Source organism: Dermacentor silvarum, chromosome 11 (assembly GCF_013339745.2).
Source record: "Dermacentor silvarum isolate Dsil-2018 chromosome 11, BIME_Dsil_1.4, whole genome shotgun sequence".
Classification (NCBI taxonomy): domain Eukaryota; kingdom Metazoa; phylum Arthropoda; class Arachnida; order Ixodida; family Ixodidae; genus Dermacentor; species Dermacentor silvarum.
Window position 1 is genome coordinate 45,815,393 of NC_051164.1, and position 27,532 is coordinate 45,842,924.

At 46.2% G+C, this 27,532-nt stretch overlaps 1 protein-coding gene across 17 annotated transcripts in view; it reads right to left on the bottom strand.

Moving 5' to 3' along the window:
* LOC125941611 (zinc finger protein 391-like) overlaps positions 1-27,532 on the bottom strand; it is a 330,617-nt gene that overhangs the window by 237,056 nt on the left and 66,029 nt on the right. For 7 of the 17 annotated variants that reach the window (XM_049659290.1, XM_049659277.1, XM_049659283.1 and 4 more), the window contains exons 3-5: positions 22,624-22,759; positions 19,304-19,377; positions 15,708-15,834 (exon numbers count right to left, since the gene is read on the bottom strand). The exons of 2 other annotated variants lie outside the window; for them this stretch is intronic. In XM_049659290.1, the coding sequence (XP_049515247.1) occupies positions 15,708-15,834; positions 19,304-19,377; positions 22,624-22,759 (337 nt within the window). Of the gene's footprint in view, positions 1-5,581; positions 5,718-11,381; positions 11,456-15,707; positions 15,835-19,303; positions 19,378-22,623; positions 22,760-27,532 lie in introns of all 17 variants that reach the window. 8 more of the 17 variants (XM_049659276.1, XM_049659278.1, XM_049659285.1 and 5 more) reach the window with 5 other exon arrangements.

Genomic DNA, 27,532 nt, shown 5'->3' on the forward strand with positions numbered 1-27,532 from the left:
GTAGTGCAATATATTAAAAAAAAGATGCTTGCATCACTGCACGTATAACAATCACAACATGACACAAACACATGCACATAAGATGGACACAAATGATAAATACATAAACAGATGGAATCAGCTAGCCACCACCTATTGAAAAAAAAAGAAAAAGCACAGGACTACGTATAACCATTCCCCTTGCCAGGTACATGGGCTATAGGAGAAACACACGTGCAACCTAGCAGTTACCTCGAGGTAGCAGCTATGGACGCTTTTGCATTCGCAGCTGGCCACTCAACCACTCAAGTGTGTTCAGTGTGTACTTGTACTTGGGCACACTTTTTATTGTCTGTATCTCAAAAATTTAATGTGACTCCTCAAAATTTTGAGAATGTTCGGATTCTGAGGCTTGCAAAGGTAAATATTTTTATTCCATTTTCGTTCAAGGTGAAGGCTCATACAAAAAATTAGAGATATTGTCAGTGCCCCTCACTTTCTCTCAGAACATAAGTGGTCTGTTATTGAGATTCTAGCAGCTTTTCAGCAGCAAGAGAGGGAATCAGCTTCCCCTGTTTTCAGCATTGGGTTAATGCAGGCAATTCAGGGAGGCATAAAGCTTTGCTAATACAATTTGTTCGGGAATACCAGATTAGACTGTACCTTGACACTTTCCTTGCACTTCCTTATTTTGGTCAAATAACCCAGTTTGAAATGGCTCCAGTTAGCATGCTCTAACATTGTTCTAATATAGGTTAAGTACATGACTAGCTTAACAGACTGGGATGCTGGCTTTCATTTCCAGGAAAGGAATCATAGCACCTGCTCTAGTTGCATATGTTTTTGGTTATCAGGGGTATTCAGCCTCACTTTAAGGATAACGTGCTGAAGCAGGTAGAAGCACACGCATGCCATTAGCGGATAGTTTCGATAGCTTCTTACCTTACACTTGCCACCATGAATACAAAATTTTAGCGTTCGATTTTGTTATTAAACAAACAAACGTACTCCTAACAAGGTATTTTAATGTTAGCCGTGTGGCTACGCGGCTGCGCTACGTACTGCAGCATATTAACTTAAGCTTCTTGATACAGATTCACAGCACACTAACACAGCGCAAGAAACAGGACGAGAAAATAGACGACGCCCATGTCTGCCAGAATGATACGATACTACGTACACTAGTGACTGCAGCTCCTAAAAAAAAAGTGGTGTCGGCTTTTACGCCTTTCGAAATATTCAGAGAGCACTTGTATTATTAATTACAGCACAGGCGCCGAGACGGACGAGCCAGGCTGGCGCTAAGATAAACGTTCACAACACAAATTCCAATGCACGTTCAGTAATTACACACAGATCATTTGCGGCTTTGTTCAGGGGCAGACGTGAGCTTTTGGGTTGGTGCTTGCTGCTAAGTTTGGTGCAAGAATATTGCTAGGAGCAGGAACCGCTAATGCGCAATCACGAGCAATACACACACATCCGTTTTTCAGAAGCTGACGTTAATCACGGGTAGCACGAGGGTCTCTGCGTTGACATGACGACTCCGCTGCAGCCGAATTCCGAATACTGCATATGCGATGACAACAGCTATAGGGGCTTGTTGATAGGTCCTCTTGTAATTTGTTTAACCGCAGGTAGAACGACACAGGCATAAAACACACACGAGACAGCACACAACGCTGAACGACCACCTGCGAACAGCTGTTTACGTCCGCCATTTCTCCTCGTATTGAACTTCACAAACCGCTGTTGCGCACTCCAAAACAAACTAAACTTTGAAGCGTTTTTAAATTACAAAACGAACGTATTATTTGGTCCTAATAAAGAGAGGTCAATTATATTATAACGCGCACGTCTTTTTCATTACATTAAACGAATTTATGCGGCGTGTGCGACAAAATCTGGCAGCAAGCAACTCTGGGCGTCGCATAATCGCATTGTTGACATCGCACCATGTGAAATGGCCGTTGCGAATTTCGCAGCTGCGAAAATCGCACCTGCGAAAATCGCACCTGCGAAAATCGCAGTGCAAAATCGCACCTGCGAAAATCGCAGTGCAAAATTGCACCATGTGAAACAGCCTTTAGGCGTTGGTGAAAGCAGGCAATGGAAAGAAGCATCGATAACGTTCTAGAAACTTCCGATACAGGCGCGTCCTGCGCCGAGCGATAACGTTTAACATTTGTGAGCCGGTGGATAGCGGCCACCGGTGAAAGATAAACATATATATATATATATATATATATATATATATATATATTGTGAGACCTCCACCACTTTTGAGACGTCGGCCGATGCGATGCCTTTATTTCCGAGCGGCCGCCCGAGTCAGAGGCGAAGCACCGCACGAGACAAAAGATGATGATGAGTCGTATGTACAGATGACAACGACGATATGCACAAATAGCGCTCACACAAGATGATGAGTCGTTTGTACAGATGACGACGACGATATGCGCAAAATGCGCTCACAATATATATATATGTATATATATATATATATATATATATAAAACGGCGGAAGTACGACGCTAATCCGAGAACGCTGCGAAGATCTTTAGGTGTGGTTGGCTTTGGAAATTCTGTACAGCAGCGACCATGTCGGGATCTGGCTCAATACCGTGCTTGCTGACCACGTGGACTAATACTTTGATGCTGCGGCTCGCACATCGGCACTTCTTAGTATTGAGAGACCGGCCTTGGCTAGACACGTGAGAACGTCGTCTAAACGTTCTGATGGTGCTGGGAGAAGCTGGACGAAAAGATGGCAATGTCGTCGAGGGAACACAGGCAGGTTCTCCATTTGAGGCCGCCCAGTACGGTATCGATCATTCGTTCAAATGTGGCTGGCGCATTGCACAGACCAAAAGGCATTACATTAATTTCGTAAAGGCCATCAAGTGTTCCAAACGCCGTCTTCTCTTTGTCGGGCTCATGCATCGGGCTCTGCCAATATCCAGAACGCAATTTTGTAAGGTATCCAAAGCATCGTCAATACGAGGCATAGGATAGATATCCTTACGATATATATATATATATATATCCGCTAATATTACAATTAAAACGCGACGTGAATTCAAAAAATAGCCTTATAAAAAGATCTACTCACTAACTTTTTATAAGGCTACCGCTGGGGGGACTCGAATAAACTTTGTGGCAATTGACAGAAAAAGTTTAATTCTAGGCACCGTAATAGCAGGTTTTCTTTCATTATTTAAATTGTTTTTCGAAAATTTGAAAACAAATCGGAAATTTCGAAAAACAAAATAAAACAAGAAGATTGTTTACCGCACCATATCTCTGCACACACACAAAAAAGAACACCAATGATTACGGTACTCCCTAATGTGAAATCTCAGCGCCACTGAATACGGGTTTTCATTTCGCGATATATTTGCTGGCACGGACAGTCTGTTTCGTGCGGCACGCAGCAAACCCATCGAAGAGTGGCGCGACTGCCTCTTTCATCGGGAGATCACGAGTAAGCACGTCGGTGACGAGTGGGCGCGATTTACAGCAGCCTCCACAGGAAACCTCCGCTGATGCAGCACTTTGTTCCATCATGTTTTTTTTCTTTTTTTTACCACTGGATACACAAGGTGAAAAAGGGAGAGCCGGAAAAAAAGCCGAAATTTCGTCCGGCTTGACAAAGCTCCGGTCTCCCAGACAGGCACGGTAGCGGCTGGTGTATCAATACAATCATGGATAAAGTGTTGATATAAGAGTATTTAAGCACAAGTATACGTAGATACTTTAATGTTATTATACAGAAACTACTTACAATACAGTTGTGTAAAATAACTCCTCGTATACAATTAAAATCTGTTATCTTGCATACTATTATTTGAAACAAAATCGCATATAACATAAGAATTCAAAAGCAATATATATACATATATACGTCATATACATATACACAAACACACACACACACACACACATATATATATATATATATATATATATATATATATAAGTATTTCGCAGAAGAGTACAAAAAAAACAAGTTAGCATCAGGAAACCTTTTTTTTTGAAATTATTTTACATACTTGCAAATATATATGTGCATCTACGATAAAAAATAGAAAAATAAAATCTGCATATAGGCTGCTGCTTTCGCGACAGACACCTCGGCAACTTAGCCCAGGGCGTCATCCCATCCTAGAAGTTTAGAAGCGCGAAGAAGCTCTTTGCAGAATCGAGTTCACAAAGCAAACCCTGCCGCACACCCCGGGAACGATCTCTGCAGATGATGCGCGCTCCTCTGGCGCCATCTCGTAGCCATCCTCGCCGTAAAGCCTCTTGTTTGTGGCATTACGCTTTGCTTCTCACACTTTCGCCATATCCTCTTCCGCTTTGCACCTCATGGTTCCACTGCACCCTATTAGTCCGGTTCTTTTCGATCTCGCCGCTTTTTTTATCTCCCGCTGGGCCCTGCGTTCACTCTCATCTTTCGTTGTGTTCGTTCGCTTAGTAACGAGGTAGGACGCGGACGCTCGCCGCACGAACGGGCACCTAAGAGTTGCGCTCTAGAAATGTAATGCACTTACGTAGACTGCATCTGTGACAGCATCTCAACCGGTGAGCTTTTGCATGCAATGTACCGTTTACGAGAGTTTTGAAAATGCCCTACTATAACATTAGTAGTACGCATTTCAAGCCGCTGCGCAATGCAACAATTTCGGCCACAGTAGGTTTAGTATGAGGTGCAGTTTAGAGAACCATGGCATTGTTTCTTTTTGTTGCGGATTTACGAAATTGTAATCCAGAAGCATGTGTTTCTGAAATTTTGAATATCCAAGGATATTTTTAAAGTAACATAAGGCATAAATTGAAAAACATCTTGTTCAGTTACCAGATAAGCTGTACAGCGAAGCTGTTAAGGCCTCAGTATTCGATGATCACGCCCGGATGTAGAAAAAACTTCGCATTGGCCGTATGCTATATGAGCGAGTTAAAGCGCGCGAGCGGCAGCAGGTGCGCCCATTCGCCCGCTTTGCTACATGGAGGCACGCTCCTGCCATGGCGTCGCTGCCAATGGTAATTTTAGGTGCCGTATATCTGCGACAGACGCCGGATGCCGACTTTGTCGCTCAAAGAGCCATTTGACGCTTTCCCATCCAATAGTTATCCGCCGAACCCCGATAGTACAAGGCAAGCACACGGGAGTTGGCCGTCAAGCCTAAGCCTTACGACAAAGGCGGCTTGAGAGAACCCGGAGACCACACCATCAATATATTTCTACGTTCCTATGTATATAGATGGGAGCCACCGAGCTATAGCTGCCTGTTAATGACAGTGCCGTATTGTCAGGCCATATTATATTCTGCCATTTCAGGGATCAAAACTTTGGAATAATTCCTGTGTTGTACGCAGCAAAACGACGATTTCATTATGAAGCACGCCGTAGTGGGGGACGGCGGATTAATTTTAACCACCAGGCTATCTTTAACTTGCCCCCATTCCACGTGACACGGGATGAATCATAACTTTGATCCTGCAAACTAGTCGATCACTGCAAGCATAACTGAGCCCGAGGCAGCATTGCCTGTCGTCTCCCAGTTGCTCCTATTGAAAGACAGTATAAATTTAGGCTCACCTCCCGTTGTTTTCCAAACTGGCTGATTCTTCCTCCATGCCAGCGCGGCTTGTACTGGGCATTGCGTCATCGCCACCGCTGCTGCACACCGGAGGCCGGTAACCGGTGCTTCCTTTTCCCGCCATGTCTGTATGCCCTGAAAGCACGCCTCTTGATTCGCTATTGTGCGTCATTTACTCACTCGGCAATTTTGCGAATAACCTTATATGGTTTATATAGTATGGAATGCCCTTAAAATGTTTTTGATAAGGTAACGCGATTCGTGTTGAAAGGCCATTTTTAAAACCGTACTGTGATGGTGTTATAACCAAGTGTTCATCAAATAAACTATATTATTTTAGTAAATATAGTAATCTCTAATTCGTTTGAGAATGTTGGCAATACTGAAATCAGCCTCTAATCGCCCAAATTATTTATCGCCCTTCTCTTTTGCACCAGGTGTTTTTCGTTTAGCTGCACCAATTAAAAAAAATGCCAGTGGCAGATAGAACATTTGTAACTTCTTTTTGGGGTTTTACGTGCCACAACCAGTTCTGATTATGAGGCACGCCGTAGTGGAGGGCTCCGGATTAATTTTGACCACCTGGGGTTCTTTAACGTGCACTACAACATTTCTAACCCTTCAGCAATATTACTAGACGACGTGGACATTACTTCAAAGAGAAAACGAAATACTTCATTCAATAGTTAGCACAAATGCACTGGCAAACATCTAAATACCTACTGTATGGCACATATTCGGATTTACGAGTACTAATTCTAACAGGTAAGTTAACAAGGCGTATCCATCTGCGACGAATTCTCAGGACTACAGCAGTTTCGAGATAATTGTTGTTGAAGTGTCCGACGAAATTCATTGGCTTTCCAAGTTCATTTGGCGCTTAAATGCATAAAACTGCGTATTCATAAAGAGGTAAGTGGAACCACAATGCATTTTTGCCGCATGTTTGACGTTGCATATCGTGAAACCGGTGTCATTCTCGTAATTCGTACCAACTTGATATGCCTTGAAACTTAGTAGCTACATCGCGTAGGTTGCAATAGGTGCTGTAAAGTAATTAGTAAGAACTCATGCAATTAGTAATTTTACGAAATTCAGTCAATTCTGAATTTGTTTTCTCGTGGAAGTAACGTACGCCTCATCGAGTTCAAGGGTTTGAATTGTTCTATCTTTCAATGGGGGATTTAAAGAAATTCGGGACTGCTACATAAACTACAACGAACTATGCAACGGTTACATTGCCAGCTAGTGTTCATAGGCCGATAAATAATAGGGGTAACCTAGACAACAATACACGACACGATGCATTTTGATGAACCATATATAAAAATGCGATTTACCACTGCGGCGGTGCTTTATTCCCTATTTATTCTTTCGGTCCGGCGCGCAACAGATGGACGAGTAGTTGTTGCAGCCGGTTTGAAAATTAACTAATAATGGTTAAAACATTCTTATTTATCGTTTTTCACGCCAGGGCCTGCCTCTAGACTGGAAGTCCAAACCGGGCTGATGGCCGGCTATAGAACTGATGCACGAGGTCAGGCTGAGATGCGAGGCTTTCCATCGCGGTTTCCACGTAAGCCGGCTTAAGGCGGTCCAAGCTGACTTTTCCCGGCCGTTCTGTAGGAGAGAGGCAGCTTTCGGGGTGAGGCGGAGGACGCGGAATGGTCCGTCATAGGCCGGCGCTAGCGATGGTCAGACAGCGCCTCGGTGCATGAAAAGGTGTGCTAAAGTGGCCAGGTCAGGGTGCATGATGTTTGTATTCCGGCGGGAAGGAAGGGGTGGTGTGGGCCTGATGTATTTAACACAGTCCAGGAGGAGTTGTAGGAATTGTGGCTAGGCTGGTGGGTGCTTTGATGTAAGGAAGTCTCCGGGGAGACGCAGAGAACTACCATGCACTAGCTCTGCTGCTGAGAACTGTAGGTTTGCCCGGAGGACAGCCCGTAAACCCAGGAGTACAAGGGGCAAGGCGTCAACCCAGGTGGCACAATTAAGGCGGGTAGCCAGGGCTGTCTTCAGTTGTCGGTGCAGGCGTTCCACCATGTCATTGGCACAGGGGTGATACGCAGTGGCACGGCAATGTCCGATGCCGAGAATGTGATTAAGGCAAGAAAACAGGGAGGGCTCAAAGTGGAGTCCGCCTTTTGTTGCCCCTGTGCCAGGACAACCATTGCGAGATACCAACGCAGAAATGAAAGTGCGGGAAACCGTCTCAGCGGTGATGTCATGAATGGGAACAACCTGCGGCCAGCGTGTGAAACGGTCGACCATGGTGAGTATGTAACGGTAACCTTGAGACACGGGTAGAGGGCCCACGGGCCAACAATGTCGAGATAAACATATTGGAAACGACGGCCGGGTGGAAGCAAGGCTTGGGGAGGCGTCTTGGTATGACGGAACACCGTTGTCGTCTGGCAGGGCCGACACGTACGTGTCCAAGCACGTACATCACCGATAATTCCGGGCCAGACATAGCGCTGGGTGAGAAGGCGCTGAGTAGCCCGTATGCCTCGGTGACATACGTCCTGTAGAGAGTGTAAAACGGTGTGACATAATGAAGCCGGTACAAAAGGGCGGGGAAGGTCTGCTGAGATATCCCACCACAAAGGCTGAGGTTAGCATGGATGAGGCACAAGGCGTGATCAGAGAGAACGGGGGTTCTCTCGAAAAGCGGTGAGCACTCTATCATTCTGATGTGCAGAAGAAAGTGCGGCCCAGTCGACGATTGGAGAGGGAGTCAACTGCGGCTATACGAGAAAGGACATCTGCGGCGGTGGTGTTGGCACCGTCATGTGGCAGATGTCGGTTGCAAATTCCGAAATGTAAGCGAGATGGCGGAGTACGTGTGACAGGTACTTCGTGCCGAAAGCATACGCCTGTGCCTTATGATCGGCGAGCGCGTAAAACTTGCATCCTTCAAGAAAATTCCGAAAGTGCTGTATCGCAGTGTAGATGGCTAGTAGCTCTGGGCCGAAGATGCAGTAGCGGGTCTTCGCAAGGAGTTGCTTCCGATAGTAAAAAAAAAACAAAGGTGTCCACGTGGAGTAATGCACTGCTGTAAGACGGCTCCGATGGCCACGTTGGATGCATTCACCACCAATCGAGTAGCGGCGTTGCTGCGCAGATGGATAAGAAGCACGGCGTTTGTGACTGCTTGCTTGACAGCAGTGAAGGCGGCCTGAGCTTCTGATGAGCAATAAATGACAGAGTACGGGCCGGCCGTTGACCGAAGAAGGGCGGTGACCGGGCAAAGCAGCTCTGCACAGTGCGGTATAAGGCGCCAGGAAAAATTCACAAGCCCCAGGAATTGGCGTAACTGGCGCAGTATACTAGCCTGGAGATAATCTTGGATGGTCTTGACGTGGGACAGCAGAGGGCGTATACCCACGGATGATATGTGATGGCCCAAAAACTCGATCTCAGATGCGCCGAAAACACAATTGGAGGCGTTCACAACCAAACCGTACTGCTGTAGGCGTGGGAACAGAGCTCGTAGATGGTTGTCATGATCTTCAGGCGTATCTGGCGATGACGACATCATCAAGGTACGCAAACACAGTAGGGAGGCCCCGCGTGTCCTCAGAGATGAACGCTGGAAGGTCTGAGCGTAATTGCGGAGTCCAAAAGGCATCCGCACGTACTCAAACAAGCCAAAGGGCTTTGTGATGGCGGTTTTAGGTATGTCGGCGGGCTCAGCATTAACCAGGTCGATATAGCCAAAAATGGTGCAGCCATCGAGGCGCCATGTAAAATCCTCGATGTGGGGCAGTGACTAGCTATCGTGGATGGTCTTGGCGTTCAACGCTCGATAGTCACCACAGGGACGCAAGTCACCGGGACCACGCTTGTGCACAAGATGCAGTGGCGGAGTCCACGCCCTGGACGACGGCCGTGTAATGTCGAGCTGCAGCATGTGTTTCGGCCCGTTTGGCGATAGCTAGATGGTTCCCAAACGAGCAGCGTGGTCGAACGGCTGCAAGTGAACCACGGGTGACGATGTGGTGTGTCGCCGTATGTTTAGGCGGCTGAGCGAGGTTGCATGGCTTTGTGAACTCCGGAAAATTCGCCAAGATTTTTCAGAACGGAGAGGAAGGTATCAGCGTGCGGATACCCGTGGGATCAAGGTCGGACAGGACTCCAGTGATGGAGAGATGGGTCAGACCTTCTGTGAGGCGACGATGCCACATGCAAACGTCCAAGTCAAAGTATGAGAGGAAGTCCGAGCCGATGATCGGCCGAACCACGTCTGCGATGACGAAGACCCACCGAAAAGTGCGGCGAAGGCCGAAGTCGAGGATGAGAGATCGCAGTCAGTACGCCGCTATAGACGAGGCGTTGGCAGCACGAAGCGACTGCCCTGGTGACCTGGAACGATCAGCCTTAGTCGGGGGAACCACGCTGATTTCAGCACGCGTGTCTCTAAGGAACGGGGCGCCGGAGATCTGGTCGGTTACATTAGAAAGGCAGCTGGGGCGAAGCGCGCGACCACACGCCGCCGTCACTGATGCCTGCGAGCGTTTCCCGGCCACGAGCAGGGAGGTGGGCACTTCGTGGATCAGTGTCGCAAATGCCGGCGGTACCAGCAGAGAGATTGAAGGTTGGGACTCTGAGCTTGACATGTGCGCGAAAGAGCGCGATCACCGAGACGAGGCGAATGGGTCTAATGCAGGGGGCTCCAGAATGTGGCGATTGAGGCTGCGAGCTCATCGATGCGCGCCTGAAGGCGCTAAATCGCCGGGTAAGTAGGCGCTATGACAGTGGTGACGGATGGCGAGGTCGCCTCATGAACCTGAACGGCAAGCTCTGACAGGCGGTCGAAGGCGACGCCGCCAGCCGCCACGAGTACGAGCCGGATAGGTTGGGAAAGGTGTTTGAGGAAAAGCTCGCGAAGCAAAGTAGAGTCGGTGGGTTCGTCGGGCTCCGCGAGAAGTTGTCGCATCCGGCGGAGCAGTTGGGAGGGACGCCGGTTGCCAAGGTCGGCCTCGTTAAGGAACTGCTGGAGGTGGGTGCGTTCCGGCGGCATGAATCTCTTCAGCACCTTGGTCTTGAAGTGCTTATATGGTGTAGCGCCCGTGGGTGGAGAGGACGTCCGACAGCTCGCTGGCAACACCAGGAGGGAGGAATGAGGCGACGTAGAAGTAGTGCGTCATTTCCGAGGTGATGCGGTAGAGGCAGATTTGTGCCTCTATCTGGTGAAACCAAACTTGTGGGTTCTGGTGCCAGAAGGGCGGGAAACGCCGTTGCCATGACGAGACGTTCTGCGGACGTGAGTCTTGTTTAGTGGAGGGAGCGCACGGATCAGCCATTGTGTTGGTCCTATGTCCCCACTTGTAGGCTCATGCCTCAGGAGTGAAGGAGTGAAAGCTGACCTGAATCGATGCCAGAATAGAACAGCGAGCAAATTTTCTTCTTCGTATGCGGGCGCGCGCTACATTGGTTCTACCCGCCGCCCAAAGGAGGGCGCTACAGTCAACTCCTAAATGTCCACCAGGGATGGAGCGAGGGCTCACCGATAATTCGCATATATGCTTTCGCAATTAGCGGAGAGTCTTACACGTGCGAGCAACTTCATCGCCGCACCGATTAACCTGTGAGACCATCTCACTCGTGTGCCAAACAGCATGTGACTACAGTTCAATCTTGTGAATAAGAAACCAGGCAGAATGCAGGCTCACAGTTGCAGAACCATGCACCTGTGAGCCAGGGGCGACGCTGTTCGAACGTATCGTATTCAATAGCAGACATTAGCCTCTTCAATCACGTCCAAAGCGAGGTGAAGTTGTGCCGTATAGCACCTACCATACATCGTGGATATGACGTCAGCCGGGTAGTACTGCGTGTTCAGTTGGCCACCCCAAGAGCCACTAGGAATTCTACAAAAGAAGAGACATTCACAGTAAGATACGATTGAAGTGTAGCAGCTTTAGAACACGGAATGATCGTTGAAGCCAACGTTGACACAAAGTAATTTGCATTCACTATATACAGGTACATTCATTGGGCACGAGCCCCTCTATGTGATTTATACCCTATATTCCTTTCAGGCAGGCGCGTGACGATGAACGGGCACTGCATGCAAGATGTATTGAACACAGTAGGAAAACGATCACGTTTTGCATACAATAGAGATTTAATTTGTCTGGCGTTCGCGTAAACACAAGCGGACTGGGCGTTTTACCGGATAAGTGGCGGCGCCAACGTTAACTGTCTGCACGGATCAGCCACCTTACGGCACAGAGTTCAATCCCATAAACACAGAGCCAATATTGCATAACGCAGTGTATTCTACTTCGCTGCTGGTGGAAATTTTCGGCAGTGGTGGTGCTGTCGTGGTGCTGCCGAGATTTACATCAGCAGCAAAGCAAAATATACATGGTTACTGCAACATTAGCCACCTTGAGGGGCTGAGCTCAACCAGGCACAGAACGCTAATATTGTCATAACCATGTGTATTTTGCTTTGCTGCTGGAGTAAATTTTCAGCAGGAACACGATTACACCACCGCGGAAAATTTACACCAGCAGCGAAGTATGATAGACTTGGTTTCTGCATTATTGAGAGAGACAGAGAGAGGTTTTTTTGAAGAAAGGCAGAGAGGTCGGCTTGAGCGTTAATTTGCTCTGGCCTGCTACTCTACACTGGGTAAGGGGGGAGGGGATAAAAAGAGCGATGAATGATGATGGTAAGATTAGGAAGTCCGTATATACATGTCCATCACGTTGAGGTTATACTAGAGCCGTGCATGGAGTCCAGTGGCTTGAAGGAAGGCTATAGTCGCTTCGATGACCACAGCTGTGCTGTTGGCGTCAGGCCAAGGACCTAAGACAATCTCTTCAGACATTGGTCTTTTAGTCACTCGCTTAATTGTAGAAATGAGGCTCTGCCGTTCTCGAGCGTACGCTGGGCATGAGCAACATATGTGCTCAAGTGTTTCTGGCACTGGGCAGTGATCGCAGTAGGGACCAGTGTCACTGCAGCCGATGATATGTGTATAACGCCTCGTGAGTGCAACACCAAGACGAATCCAGTGTAACGTACTTGTTATGCTCCTCTTCAGTTTATGAGGCATGCGGAACTTCATTTCTGGGTCCCATTTGTGCAGTCGCTTGTGTCGTCGATCAGGATTGGTCCAGTACTCAAGTGTAGAGTTCGGCATAACGCACCGAAGCAGGGCATTCGTGCCTGTTCGTGAGAACGCGATGCTTACTTCTGGCGCATTATTTACAGCTATTTTAGCTTCAGCATCTGCTTGTTCATTTCCTATCACGCCACAGTGTGCAGGTATCCACTGAAAGGTGACGTGGTGGCCGCATTTGGCCGCAATGTCGAGAAGCTCTGCGATTTGCAGAGCTAAAATATAATAAGGGCCTTGTCTCATAACGCACTCAATGGCTTGAAGAGCGGGTTTGGCGTCGCAAAATAAAGTCCATATGCGAGGAGGCTCTCTTGCAAGGAATCGTATTGCCTCGCGGATAGCAACAAGTTCTGAGGCAGTTGAAGTAAACTTGGGGTCTAATTTAAACCGTCGAGCGATGGACATTTGCGTTATGACAAAGGCTGCGGCGGAGGCACATGGGGTAACAGAGCCATCGGTGCCACTGTATGCTGTAAAAATGTGCGATAGGGTAAGTTGCTTAAGGCCAATGGATGAAACACAGGACTTCCTCGTAATCCCAGGGATTTGAAGTTTAAGAAGAGGTGTAGGCAGCACCCATGGAGGTGCACTAGGAATGCATGAGGAAGAGAATCTAAACGGCAGAATGTTCTCATGACGCAATATAGTTCTTGAAAAACTGCAGTTTGGGTGTGTGGCAGGGAGTGCTGATAGGGGATGTTGTCTATGTCGGGTCAACAAGCGTAGGTGCACTCGAAGAGGTTCGCAGAGCATATATACGTTGATGGGACAAGCCCGAGCTTCCGCAATGGTTCCATTCGTTGAGGTGCAGCGTGGTGTAGGCCCAAGCACGTGCGCAATCCTTGAGCTTGTAAGCTCTCTCTGCATTATTGGCTCTGTGGTTATGTGATTTAGCTCTGCGCCACAAGGTGGCTGCACCATGCAGGCCCATCAGGTTTGCGCCTTCGCTCATCAGGTATAACACCCAGTACGCTTGCGTTTACCAGAATAACGGAAACGCTAAAAATCTCTAATTAAGCCATGCCCAGGAGAGCCAAATGATATTCCGCGGCATGCAGTCAACGGCCTGAAATCTGGCATAAATATAAAGGTTGTCCCAATTCTGGGACATTTGAGGCACCCTGCAATTCCGCCTTTGATGTCAAAAACATGCGCGACAACCCAGAGACGCCAGCGGTTCAGCAATTGTTTATGGCGTTGCGCAGGTTGCTCAGTGCTATGAAAGAATATCAGCGTTGTTTTCCTGCACAGCTTCACACTCGCGTCTCTGAAAAAGTTGCGGACGACGGAATTCATATGAGCACCAATCGCAATGTTACGGCTGCCCACCTCTATGCGTTACCAGATGAGCGACCAGTTGAATCGCATGTCTAAAGAAATGTCCCCACAAATAACGGGTAAACATCTGGCACACATGTCCGTCGAGGGATTCTCTCCCTAAGAAGCGAGTGCCGCACAGGGCGTAGTTATGCGGCGTTTCATCCGCGTAGTGAAAGCGATGATGTATGAGACCTGTGCTATATCGCAAAGACTTACTACATATTCCGCAGACGAAAGGTTTCGCGACCGTATACAGGGTGAAATGCCCTTTGAGATAATGCTTTTTCTGAAATGATTTCATATGCTTTGTGCAGACATAGGGTTTCTCGCCTGTGTGCTTGAGTTGATGCCTTTTAAGGTTACCCAACCACGTGAATGGTTTCCCACATATCATGCAATTGTTGGGTTTATTGCCTGTATGCGTGCGCTCAGGAACATTAAAATATACCCCAACTGCGCGAATGATCTACCACATGTTTCACAGTTGCAGGGTTTTATGACTGTATGGGTGCACTGGTGTACGTTTAGGCACCACCACCGCTTGAACGATTTACCGCATGCTTCGATTTGTAGAGTTTCGCTCCTGTGTTCTGGCAATTCTAGGCTGAGACAACCTTACGGCTGACGGCAACGGAAAAGAAACCTGCTAGGTGTAACTACTTGACAGGAAAATACGCAATCGAGAAAGATAAAAAAATGTGAGCTCAAGGGGAAGCTCCTTATTTTTCGAAGCCAGATCAGCATGCCTTAGAACACAGTTATGAAGCGAGTTACACCAAGAAAGAAACCTGCGCTTGATGAGCTAAAGCTAGGGAAACAATGGAATCTGTTTTTTTCATAATGTGAAGATGTCTACCCAGTTGTTAATTTAGGCTCCTCTGGCCTAGCAAGGCGAAAGTATGCGTGTCCGCAACAGATTAGTAGGAGGCGATTGAAGATTTCATGGCAGAAAAGTAGGGAGACAGGAAACAACGGAGGCGTACACAAACGAAGTTCTCAGTAGTGGTTCACAAAGTTTGATGCTGGGAATTCTGTGTGTGCGTTTCTTTTACTTCAAAATTACAGGTAGGACATTAGGCAAAATAAGAACAAGAGCATGTTTGTGCAACCCCCCACCCAGTTTCAAATGGGACACTCATAGCATCCATTCATACATCCAACGAGGCACAGTTTGAGAGCAGGCGAGAGCTTGCGCGGACAAGGCGCGCTCGGATAACACAGGCTTCTTCTGAGCGCGAGAGTGACTTGGCGTCGCGGCGATATCCTCTCCCCTCACGCAATACCTCCCGCGCTATAGCGGCAGCAGGTGTTTTTCGCCTGCCCTGCTTCGTAGAGACGCACCTCGTGACGTAGCGTCACAGCCAATGGGAACTTTGGCGCTGTTTCGCTGCTACAGATGGTGGACGCCGACTTTCTCGCTCAATGAGCCATTTGACGCTTTTATATCAATATATTTCTACATTATCATGGACATAGAAGCCCCCCACCTAAATGTGCCTGTTAATGGCAGTGCCGTATTGCCAGACCTCCATCTCATCTTCTGCCATTTGAGGAATCGTAGCTTAAATCCCGCGCACTACTTCATCATTGTAAGCATAACTGAACCTGAGCCAGCATTCCAAGTCCCCTCTGAGTTGCTCCAATGGAAAAAGTTCGAAAGTTGTGCTGACCTTCCATTGTTTTCCAAACTGGCTGATGCTCCCTCCATGCCAGCGCGGCTTGTACTGGGCACTGCGTCATCGCCGCCGCTGCTGGACACAGGAGGCCAGTAACCGGTGCTGACTTTTCCGGCCATGTCTGTATGCCCGGAAAGCACGCGTGTTGCTTCGCTACTGTGCGACACTTACTCACTTGACGAATTTTACAATAACACTACATTCTTTAAAGTATCAACTGCCTTCGACAAACATATTTTTCTTAAGTTAGCGCGGTTCGTGTTGAAAGGCTGGGTTTAAAACCGCAGTGCGGTGGCTTTGTAACCAAATGTACGTCAAAGAAATTATATAATTTTAGTGAATATAGTAATATCTACCCCTTTGAGAAGGTTAGCAACATTGAAACTGACCTCTGATCACCCAAATCATTTAGCTCTCCTCTCTTGTAAGTGCTTTTCCTTCAGCTTCACCATTTTCTATTTTAATTGTCAGTGGCAGAAAGCAAAATTTTAGCCCTTGGGGTATTTTCCGAGATGAGGCGGACATTAATTCAAAGAGAATTCAAATTGTTTCATTCAATAGTTAACACAACTGCACTAATAAACTTCTCAATAACTCTATATGGCACATTGCAATTTACGAATTTTAGTCGATGAGTTCGCAAGGCGTACCCACTTGCAATGACTTCTCAGGCCTACGCCAGGCCAGTTTTAAGATAATAATTGTCGAAGTGTCTGACGAAATGCATTGCATTCCGATTACTTTTGTGCTTCAAGGCATAAAACACCGCTTTCTTAAAAAGGTAAGTGGAAAACAGTAAATTTTAGATGGACAGATGCCTTCCTCAGAATTCCTACCAAGTTGATTTGCGTTGCACACTCAGTAGGTATTTGGTAAGTTGCAATAGTTGCTGGAAATTAAATAGTAAAATACTTTATTCCAAAAATTTTCTTACTCAATTCCGAATTTGAGTTCCGGTCGAAGTATTGGCCACCTCATCGAGTAATTAGTTCCAGGGTTGGAATTGCGCTATCTTCTAATGGCGATTTTTAATTTTGGTGCAGCTAACATCACCATCAGCCTATATTTCTGTCAACCGGCGGATGCGATCTCCAATTACCCGTGTCTTGCGCTAGCTGATTCCAACTTGCGCCTGCAAATTTCCTAACTTCATCACCTCACCTCGTTTCTGCCGCCCTCGACAGCGCTTCATTTCTCTTGATAACCGTTCCATAACTCTGTAACGATCCACCGGTTGCGCATTACATGGGCTGCCCAGCTTCATTTTTTTTTTCTCCTAGCGTCAATTACAATATTTGCTATCCCCATTTGCTCTCTGATCCACACCGCTCTCTTATTGTCTGTTAACATTAGGCCTAACCAGTTTCGTTCCATCGCTCTTTGTGGGGTCCTTAACTTGTTCTCGAGCTTCTTTGATAACCTCCGAGATTTAGCCCCATATCTTAGCACCGGTAGAATGCCATGATTGTGCGCTTTTCTTTTCAGCGACATTGGTAAGCAGCCAGTCAGGATTTGTCAATGCCTGCCGTATGCACTCCAATATAATTTTATTCTTCTGTAAATTTCCTTCTCATAATCAGTGGCCTGTGAGTAATTTACCTAGATAAACGTACTCCTTTACAGACTCTAGAGGCTGACTGGCTATCCTTGTTACTATGGTTTCTTTGGCAGTGTTCATTTGCTGAGGAATATTTAGAGTAACTAAGACGAGAACGTACCATGCGATCTATTTTAGTGAAACAGATATAAAGCATTTACCCGATGCGACATGCTTTCTTCCCTATTCGTTTTTCAGCATGGTGGACACCAGATGGACGAGTAGTGATCGCAGCTGGTTTGCTAGTTAACTATAATATCGGTTAAAACATTCTTACTTAAATCCTTTAACGCCATCGTTGCAATGATTGTATTGAAGTAGGATGCCACAGGAGACAAAAACAACTCAAGTAGTTTTTAAAAAACTGCACGCAGAAACTGCTCTGGGAGTTGTCTAAGCATGCCTAAGCATTGTGCCACTTGCTCCTCTCCACACAGCCCGGTGTCATTATCAAAGTTATGAAACTTGATCTGGCCAGTACAAATGACAGCGCAGCGGTAACATGAACTGCTTCGCACGGTGGCGCAAGATGCGTTCATGACATAAGCAAAGTACTGCAGGTGGTGGCGCCCAGGTGCGCTGATTATGAACCATGACCAACGATACTCTGGCAGCTACTCCGTATTGCACGGTCGCGCGGACCGTCTCTTCAAAGCGGTCTGCGACGGGGACAGAGAGTGCCAACCGCTGATATAGCTTCGCGCACTGTGTTCGCGCCGGTTACTTAGCGTTGAAGAGAGAGAGATGCGTGGGCCGCTATCTTGAAAGCAATCTGCGAAAAGGGCAGGGTGCGGTGTGTTGTGAGAGCTTCGTTCGCGTCGAAGCGATAGGTAGCAGGAAGCTGAATTTGCTCGCTGCTGCTGGCTCTAACTTGAAAGCTGTCGTCTTTCATAACAGACAGACAGAAAGACGGACGACCAGTTTTATCGTTGGATAAGCATGGAAATGCTTACGCATTTAAAGGAGATCCGTTGTCGAGGTATTCGTTCCGATATTGAGACCTGACGCACGAAGAGCGCCTGATGAAGTGCGCACGCGAAGCTTTCAGTCTAGCTTCGTTTCTATCAGTTAATGCAATGGCCGCCTGTGCGCGGCTCTTATCTGGCGAAGATCACGTCGCGGCGACCTACCGTCGCTTGCGATACAAACGCGTGACTGGGGATTTGGGGACCCAACAGGTCATCACAACGAGCCGCTCTTCGTCATGTCTGCGTGTATAATGACGTGGGCGGTGCTTTCAGCGATCATGGTGCGTCAAGGTTTGGAATGAAATCGACATGACATGACACAAACTTTATTTGAGTCCTGAGGAACTGAGATCAAGGCGAGCCGAAGGCTCCCCCAGATTAGGTCAGTTCATTCTGGGCCATTGTATTCATTAATTGCGACTTTCCTGCAGTCTTGTTTCACGTGAAGTGGAGTTTAACATGTAGTTATCCATTTCAATAAACAGCCCAAGTAAAAAGCATTGCAACTAATGGCACAAAATTTTCAGAGCCCTTAATGCTGAATTCGTTCATCACGACGGCGACACGGAACCTTCTCCATAAAACTTGACATAAATTTTTCGCTATTGTGACTATCGTTTTTCACCTAGCAAGAAACATTTCCAGATTTACCTCTTGTTTTGACACCTTCTATATGCATCCACATATTACTGTCTTACAACTGTTATATATGCACCAGGGATGAAGCGGAGTCTCACGCATAATTCGCGTACTATAATCGCAACTTGTGCAGAATTTTATACGTCTGGGCAACTTCATCGCCGGACAGAGTAACCTATGAGATCATCTCACTCGTGCGCCAAACGGCATGCGACCACAGTTCAATCATGCGAATAATAAACCAGCCCGAATGCAGACTCACGGGTGCGGGTCCAGGCACCTGAGAGCCTGTGGCGTCGCTGTTCAAACGTAACGTATTCGATAGCAGGCATGAGCCCCTTCAATCACGTCCAGACCAATGTGTAATTCCGCCGTATAGCACCTACCATGCATGGTGGATGTGACGTCAGCCGGGTAGTACTGCGTGTTCCGTTGGCCACCCCAGGAGCCATTAGGAATCCTACAATACAAGATGAAGATTCAGACGAAGATATGATTGAAGTCTAGCAGCTTTAGATCACGGAATGATCGTTGAAGCGAACGTGTACACGAAGTAACTCGCATTCGCTATATATATTCGGTAGAGACGAGTCCATGTATGGTTTATAACCTAGATTCTTCTAAGTCGACTGCGTCATGGTGAACGGGCACAGCATGCAAAACTTTTTAAACACGCCAAGAAAACAGTCCATTTCTGTAGGCAATATACAGCTTAGCTTGTCTGGCATTCGGGTAAATGCAAGCGGACTGGGCGTTTTACCGGATGAGCGGAAAAGCAAACGTGAACTCCCTGCACGGAGTAGCCACCTGGTGGCGCAGAGCTCAACTAGGAACATACAGTTAGTGTTGTAGTAACCTCGTGTATTTTACTTCGCTGCTGGTGTAAATTTTCGGCAGCAACACGATAACTCCACTGCCGCAAATTTACACCAGCACCGAAGTAAAATGCACCTGGTTTCTGCAATATTAGCTCTGTGTTTACGTGATTGAGCTATTCGCCACCAGGTTGCTCAGCGTGCAGGCCACTCAAATTTGCGCCTGCGCTCATCCGGTGAAACGCCCAGTCCGCTTACATTTAGCCGAATACCGGATACGCCAAAGCTCTCTAATGACGCCATGCACAGGACATGCAAATGATATTTCCCGGCATGCAGTTGACAGCCCGAAATCTCGCATAAATGTTATCCCACTTCTAGCACTTTCAAGGCACCCTGCAATACGTTCCGCCTTTAACGTCAAAAATCTGCGCGACAACCCAGAGACGCCAGTCGTTCAGCGATTGTTTATAGCGCACTCATGCTCACCTCCTGTTTTTTAGGAAAGGGTAAGCGGCGTTTGTCATCGCGTCCTGACCTATCTGACCTAACCATGTCACCGCTGTGGGGCAAGTTCGTCAGACACCAACATTGAAGGGCTAGGATAAGTTACCCGCGGTAACAAGGAAACGTAGGAAAAGAGCTATTGGCAGAGAATTTTGTGGACGTCGCCTCAGCTGAAATAAAACGCTGTGTTAAAGTGGAACGCGTACAGCATCCATTGCGTTTATATTATTTACCTTGTTATTACAGGATTTAAAACAATTATGTTTCATTATATCTATCACAGGGCATCGCACTTGCACAAGCGAGTTCCTAGCTTCGAAGAAAAAGGTGTTGCATGACCTGCTTAAAGAGTTCAGTGCGGAAATACCAACAAGGATTCAATAATAATAAAAAAACTACTGTTGAAATCGCGCCTCTGTCAATCAATGAATTATTTCGCAGCTCACGCGCATCTGTGAAACCAAATTTATGCCGTGAATGTGATAAATGTAGGAAGCGTAAAGCTTAGGTGTTACACCGATGGAAAGTGCAGCCACACAGCAGGTGAACGATAAAAGCGCTGTAAATAATTCTGAATTTATTGTTTCATTTGGCAGCTTTACACTGTCGTCCAATGTTACTCCACAAAAGACGTCTTAGAGATTCAGTTATGAGGTACGCCGTCGCACGTTTTGATAATATCGCGATTATGTCGACTGGAGAGCTGATCGGCGCCGTATGACGCAGTAAATAAGCGAAACGGTCGAGAATGTGTGCGCGTGCGCATAGAGCTGCCCAGTGCAAATGTCCTCAGCTAGGATGTTTAGCTAGAATCTCCGCTTGCGCTTTCAGAATAGTTATTGATTCCTATCAAGTCAGTTTCGTATTGACGATTTTGACATATTATTGCTTAAAACCATGCGGCACATACGACAACTTGCGAACTAGAGACATGCCCATAGTGATATCACTTTCACCATTTCATTTTAAAAGTAGTTTAGTATTTTCAAGTTATTTTAGCAAGTAGCAAGAGAGAAATACGCTCAAAGTGGTTAGTCTGGGCTACTTAGGGTGCTGCCACTTGGTTAAACAAGAGTTCAACATGCCGTGTTAATTAGCGGTATGTGACGCAGTGTAAATGGCACAATGAACTTCCTGTACCACTAGTTACGTATGGCACAAATCCAGATATTCCCCTCAAACACATGTGGTAGTAGGGCAGGCTAACACCAAAAACCAAAATGCTCTGAGATTACTAACAACAGGGGAGGTATATTTGCCCGTCAAAACAAGGGCAGGTTGGTGCAATGTTTTCCTTTACTGTGTGACGTCGTTCATGTTTTCTTGCCAAAACACTTGTACCTGAGCAACTGGTCAACGTAATGCTACTTGAAACTTTTATTATTTCGGCCTTTGCAATATTTGAGTGAGTACAAAATATTAATTTTCTAGCAAGAACGATCGATCCGGTCACGGTTCTTTGTCCACATGTTCAATGACGGCTGTTTTTATGAAATTTGATTACTTTTATAAAGAAATCAGGGAAACCTGCTAATACGGCGCAAGCGAAAATGTATTTCGTTGACGTATGCACTCGCTTTCTGTCACGACAGTAATTTTTCTCCATGCTTTTCTGGTACATTTTATCACAATAAGTAATATGTTAAGCTGTCTAAAAGTATGAAATTGCGCTGCATCGTCGATTATTTGGTACCGCACAAACACGGACGTTCATGAAACTGAATGCATTTTCAACATCACCTCAAACACAAAACAAGTTGGTGCTGTGCAATTGCTGGGATCAGAAATTCCCTACACAGGAGAAGTTCATCAGTGGAAGCGTGATGGAGCTGTGGCGGTCTTTGGAGCCATAGTGCATAATATTGCACGCTGGTTGGAATTCTTTTTAAAAGTTAACTGGTAAATATTACAATAAAATTCATATACAGTGTGAAGGCTGATTCCTGCGACAATGCATGGAAATGGTTTAATTACACTCTTGGGGAAGCTTTCAAGGACGTTTACCATAATTCGCCATCTTCCGTTGCAAAGCCACAAGCGACAAAAAGCAACCCTACAGCTACTTTCGATAACCGCGAAATGACAAACATATCTTGTCAACCAAACATGGAAAACCACCACAGGATGTCAGGATGTTCTATCGTCTCTTATTGATGCAAGCAGAATCAGTTTTTTACAATATTAAACATTACAACATGTGTACTTTGTCCATGTACATAAAGGTCCGGTTTCTAATATCTAACAGGGATATTAAAAAAATTGCCACTTATATACCGCACAAATAATTAATAAGAACCAATCTTAGAACCGATTTCAAGAGTACAGGCAGCATTTAGTGACGTCTGATTTGCTCCATTGAAGGGAATTGCTTAAGTTGGGCTCACCTCGGGTCGTCTTCCCAGATGGCTGATGATTCCTCCATGCTAGCGTGGCTTGTACTGAGGTTTGCGTCAATATCGTCGCTGCTGATCAAAGGAAGCCGGTGCGCGGTGCTTCCGTTTTCGTTCATGTCTGCGTGCTCTGAAAACACAGGTGTTGATTAGCCACTGTGCGACAGTAATGCGCAGGGCTAGAAGGTTCTGTGCTAAGACAGCGGGAGAAGCCAGAAGTTGAAGCTGAGCCTTAGCGCTTAGCGCAAGGGCAACCCGACCGCGGCACTACCATCTGATGTACTTCTTTCGAAAGTAATGCATTCAGTGCGAGATATCCCAAATTAATTCAACGGCAAACAGAACCACGAGTTGTGGGAGTGCATGCAATGATGCATTCTAGGGATTTCATAGTTAGGCCAGGGCTTTGTTGATGCTAAACTGCCTGCGTCCTTTCCTAGTCCTTTCCTAGTTTCTTGCCTATTTTTCATAATCGCTTGGCTTTGAGATCAGCTACTCGGTGTCAACCACATGAGTTTCATGCCGTACAAGAAAGTATGAGAAAACGGATCGGTCACTGCATACTAGTTGACTGCTGTTACGTCAGACAGACAGACAAAGAACTTTATTCACTGGAGCCTGAGAATCCCTGCCCTACGGCAGAGCTGCGGGCCGCTCCCACGAGGTGACGGGTAGGCCGAGCCTAACCGCCGCATCGTGGGCTCTCTGGACCGCCCAAGTTTGTCGTCAAAGATCTGAGCTCTGGATGGCAGAGCCCCATTCTTCTTCCGTGATGCGATTGGGTCCCTGTAACGAGGGGCATCGCCAGAGCATGTGTTCTAGATTGCTAACAGCCGCACAGTCGAGACAAGTACAGCTAAAAGCCTCTGGAGCGATCGAATGAAAAAGGGCCAGGTTGGGATAGGACTTAGTCTGAAGCATGCGTAAAGTGGACGACAGAGGTCGAGCCAGTTTGCTATGAGGGGGAGGGTAAGTCCTCCTACCCAGGTGATAGTGCTTGGTGATTTCGTTGAAAGCAGTGAGAGTGTCCCGAAACTCGAGAACCCCGGCCTCTGAGCCCCCCCTTGCTCCCGCCCGGTGGGTTAGTGCGCGCGCTTGGGAGTGGGCGATGTCATTGAGATTGGGCAAGGAGTCAAGCTGGGAGCCGCGGTTTGCCGGCTACTGCTGCTATGCAGTTATTTTTCACAGCTGTTATATAAAAAATTAAAATGCGAAGAAGCCGCACTGTTCTATATATTTTTGCAACCAGCAACTTTTACTCTCAATCCCTAATCGCGCTTAACAAGACATACAAACGATCGGCCTCGTACTTATTATCGACTGCAACTACGGCAGTATTGAATAAAGTAATTTAACAAATAAATGTAAGTTTCCGAGTGTTATCGATGACGATGATTAAATGCGGTGCTTATGGCGCAAGGGCCAATCATGGCCAAAGAGCTTCAAGCAATGTTTTAATGCACTCGATGATGCAATTATTGACAAATGGTAACGTGGCTCGCCATAAGAATGTAACGTAGCTGAATAGGGGCCTAAAAACAGCCGTAAATTATATATCTATACAAATAATCACAACTACTTTTCACATGAGTTATGAAACTAAAACATATGCTGTGATGAAATGAGATACTAAAATATATAGATGCCAGTTGCACTACGGCCTCAACGAGACCCTTAAGTGCAAGGATCTGTTGTCACGTGCTCTCCAAAATACTGCTATCGCAGCACCAGTCTCTTGCGAGAGGCCGTGCTACGAAACCCTTGGTCCTAAAATTTGAAATAAACTACCATTCTGCCGTAAGTTAAAAACTGATTTGCTGCCAATCAATGGATCAGCACCAAGCAATATTGCTGGATGAAAAGGAAGCTTCTGTCAAAGGGCTAGAGGGAAGTATTTTCTTCCTTCCAGCTTCCATTTTTCTACGCTCCATCAAGACATTGAGCACAGTGTCTAGCCACATCTGCAGCATATAGGAGGCTCCCGGCCAACAAATAAGATTGTGTGCCATCCGTATGACCTGTCCTAAGACGGTAGAAAAAGACCTCGATTCGCCATATTTTTGTTATTGGTGGCAAATTTCCTAAGTGCGGCTTGATTAAATGAAGTTTATCGGAGGCTTCAGTGTCTCACAACTGTTGCCAGTGCATTCTAAGTTTTCGCACAATAATGGCTTTATGTCTGCGGCTCGGGATACCTATGGAAGAGTTACCGGCTTTCGTTGCAATGAATGTGGCAATTTCATGTGTAAGCATATTGACCTCAATGCTTCTGTGCCCAGGCACCCAACATACTATGACGTGCTGATTAGATCCTTATGCTGTGCACATGATTGAATATAGCTCTCTCAATACAGAATTTTAGGGTTTCTGGGGTGACATTACAGATTTTGCGACACTAAAAGAGTGTGATTATAATGGCCCTTTGTACTTTTGTTTTATTAATGTTAACATCTGCCAGTACAGCATAAGCCTCTGCTCTTAAATTGCTTGTTTCTGAATGCAGGACATTAGACTCTGATAATGATGGGCCAACGGCTGCATACGAAATGATGGCATGCGACCTTGAGTATAGCCTATAACCTTTGTAAAATTCCTGGTAAGTGAACTCCGAATGAAGTCAAAGAAAGTGCGTCTGCTTGTGTACCCGAGGAAAGTTCTTTGCTATTTCAGCAAGGCGGTATCACAATCAACGAGCTATACTGCTACAGTGGGCATAGCTCGTATAGAGCCATTAGACGATCTTCAAACGTGGCAAACTCATTTCTTAACTAAGGTTCCGTACACGCCCTGAGAAGGGTTCTCTAACTGCAGGTCGATTATTAAACAACCTTGCAGATGCCTTATCGTTTACACTTACGTAAGATGGATGTTCGCGTTTTGCATTTAACTTAAGAATGTACATAAAATTTCAGGACGACATCTGAAGAGGAAGTGACCACTCGTTAGCTTCAGCGTAGAGACTCCCTACAGGATTGGTCCTTGGTGATGGACAGACTCCAGCATCTTCAAGGCGCTAGGAGTAGCCGATTGATGCACTTCAACTCACTACAATACGCTTCGTGTGACAAAATTCATGATTCGTGTTCATGGTTTTTAGGCATTTGTTCATTTCGTGTCTGAAATTATGCCCAGATATTTGTGTTTTGTATTCACACGTATGTGGTGTTCATGAAGGTCTTCACCAGGATTTGCGATGAGGCCTCTTTTCGTGTGAAAAGAACAGAGGTGCTTCTGTTGGCATTGAGCTTAAAGCGGAATTATTTGAGGAAGAAGCCGGCAAGCATAATTAAGGTAGTGGCCACAAAGATGAAGACTGTGTCGTAATACAGGACTTCGTAGCCGACGGTAACGCCGAAGTTTTCTGCGTTTCCTTTTTTCACATTTACTGGCGCATTAACGGGCATCATTTTGCAGCACACGTGTAGCAAAATGATGCCAAAATGCAGGAGCGCCTGCATTTTCTGGACACTCGTCAATGAGCAAGAGACTTGTGGGCTATCCAAATCACCGTGGACTCGCACAGGATGCAACTGTTTGTAACACGGTCGCTTTATAGAATAATTCATTGTAACTTAAGTAAGATAAATTATAAGGAGTTCACTAAAAATAAGGAGTTGACAAACAATACTCCATACAAAAAGTTAGCGAGTTTACTCTGGCTAAAAATTGCTGTCTGTAAATACACTTCAGTAGTATAATTAGTAAATGTCTCCGCGTCATCCTAAGTGTAGAATGTGTAGAATACCGCGCCTTTTAGAATTACTGTGGCAGGCGCAGTCGCCTATAGGAAGATACTGACAGAGTCATATTGAGTAAAAACTGAGAACTGCAATGAAATGACCCAGTTTTCTTTAGCCTTATTGGCAAATTTACTGGTTTTGTAGACACGCCTAAATTAAACATTTAGCGCTACGGGACTTTCGACCAATTTTATTCCAACTCCAACCTGGAATGTCGGGCGACCATTCCCATACCATTCAATCTACCAGACTGGTGCCATCATTCCATTCACATTCCATTCCCGGCTTTTGAAAATATGGACTCATTCCGGAATCATTCGAACTGCGGAACTGCCACTCTGCAACTCTGACCGTGATATACGTGCAGGTTCTCCTCAGCGTGTGTTGTGAAATGTCTTCGGAAGCGATATCAATGGCCGACAGCCATCCCGTACATACCATGGACGTAAGTGGCCTCAGTCGTGTTCCATTGGTAAGCCCAGGCCTCGTCCGAAATCCTGGAATTAGACATACGTATTGGTCTCCGACAATTGCTTCGAGCTGCTACAGAAATGTTCTGAAGAATGTTTTGTCGAAACATAATTTGGAAGAAGGAAACTGCTATTTTTGTAAAAACGTGGTACTTCTCATGTTTCATTTCCCCCTAATTCTCACTGTGCTGGCTGGCATAGGGCGTTCGGCACATTCGGGGCGAAATGTGGAGCAGGGAGCTACGCCTCCTTGACTTACACGAAAGTGTCCACTTCACTTTCACTTCACTTAACAACTGATCTGATTCGGGCGTTGTGGTTGGCTATATAAGTTACGTTTTCCATTTAGCACAGCGTCAATATCTCAGATAGCAGAATCGCAACAATAACTGTGCATAGGCCACACGGAGCAATTTTTTTCCTGAATAGAATAAGTGGATGCTCAAATAAAGCCATTGCACGAACTGTTTCCATATTTTTATTCAAACCTGACCTGTATCATAAAGAAATGCACTTTAATGCGCGCCTTTTGGGGTTCACCACCGCCGTTTTAGCACTTGGGTTTTCACGCTAGTTCCAATAATTACTGATGCATCCCGTATACTTGCCAAAAGGAATGTATCTTAGATTAAATTACATTTGAAATTAAGGGCAGAAAGGGTTTTCACTGAAAAATACCCCACCGATGGTTCT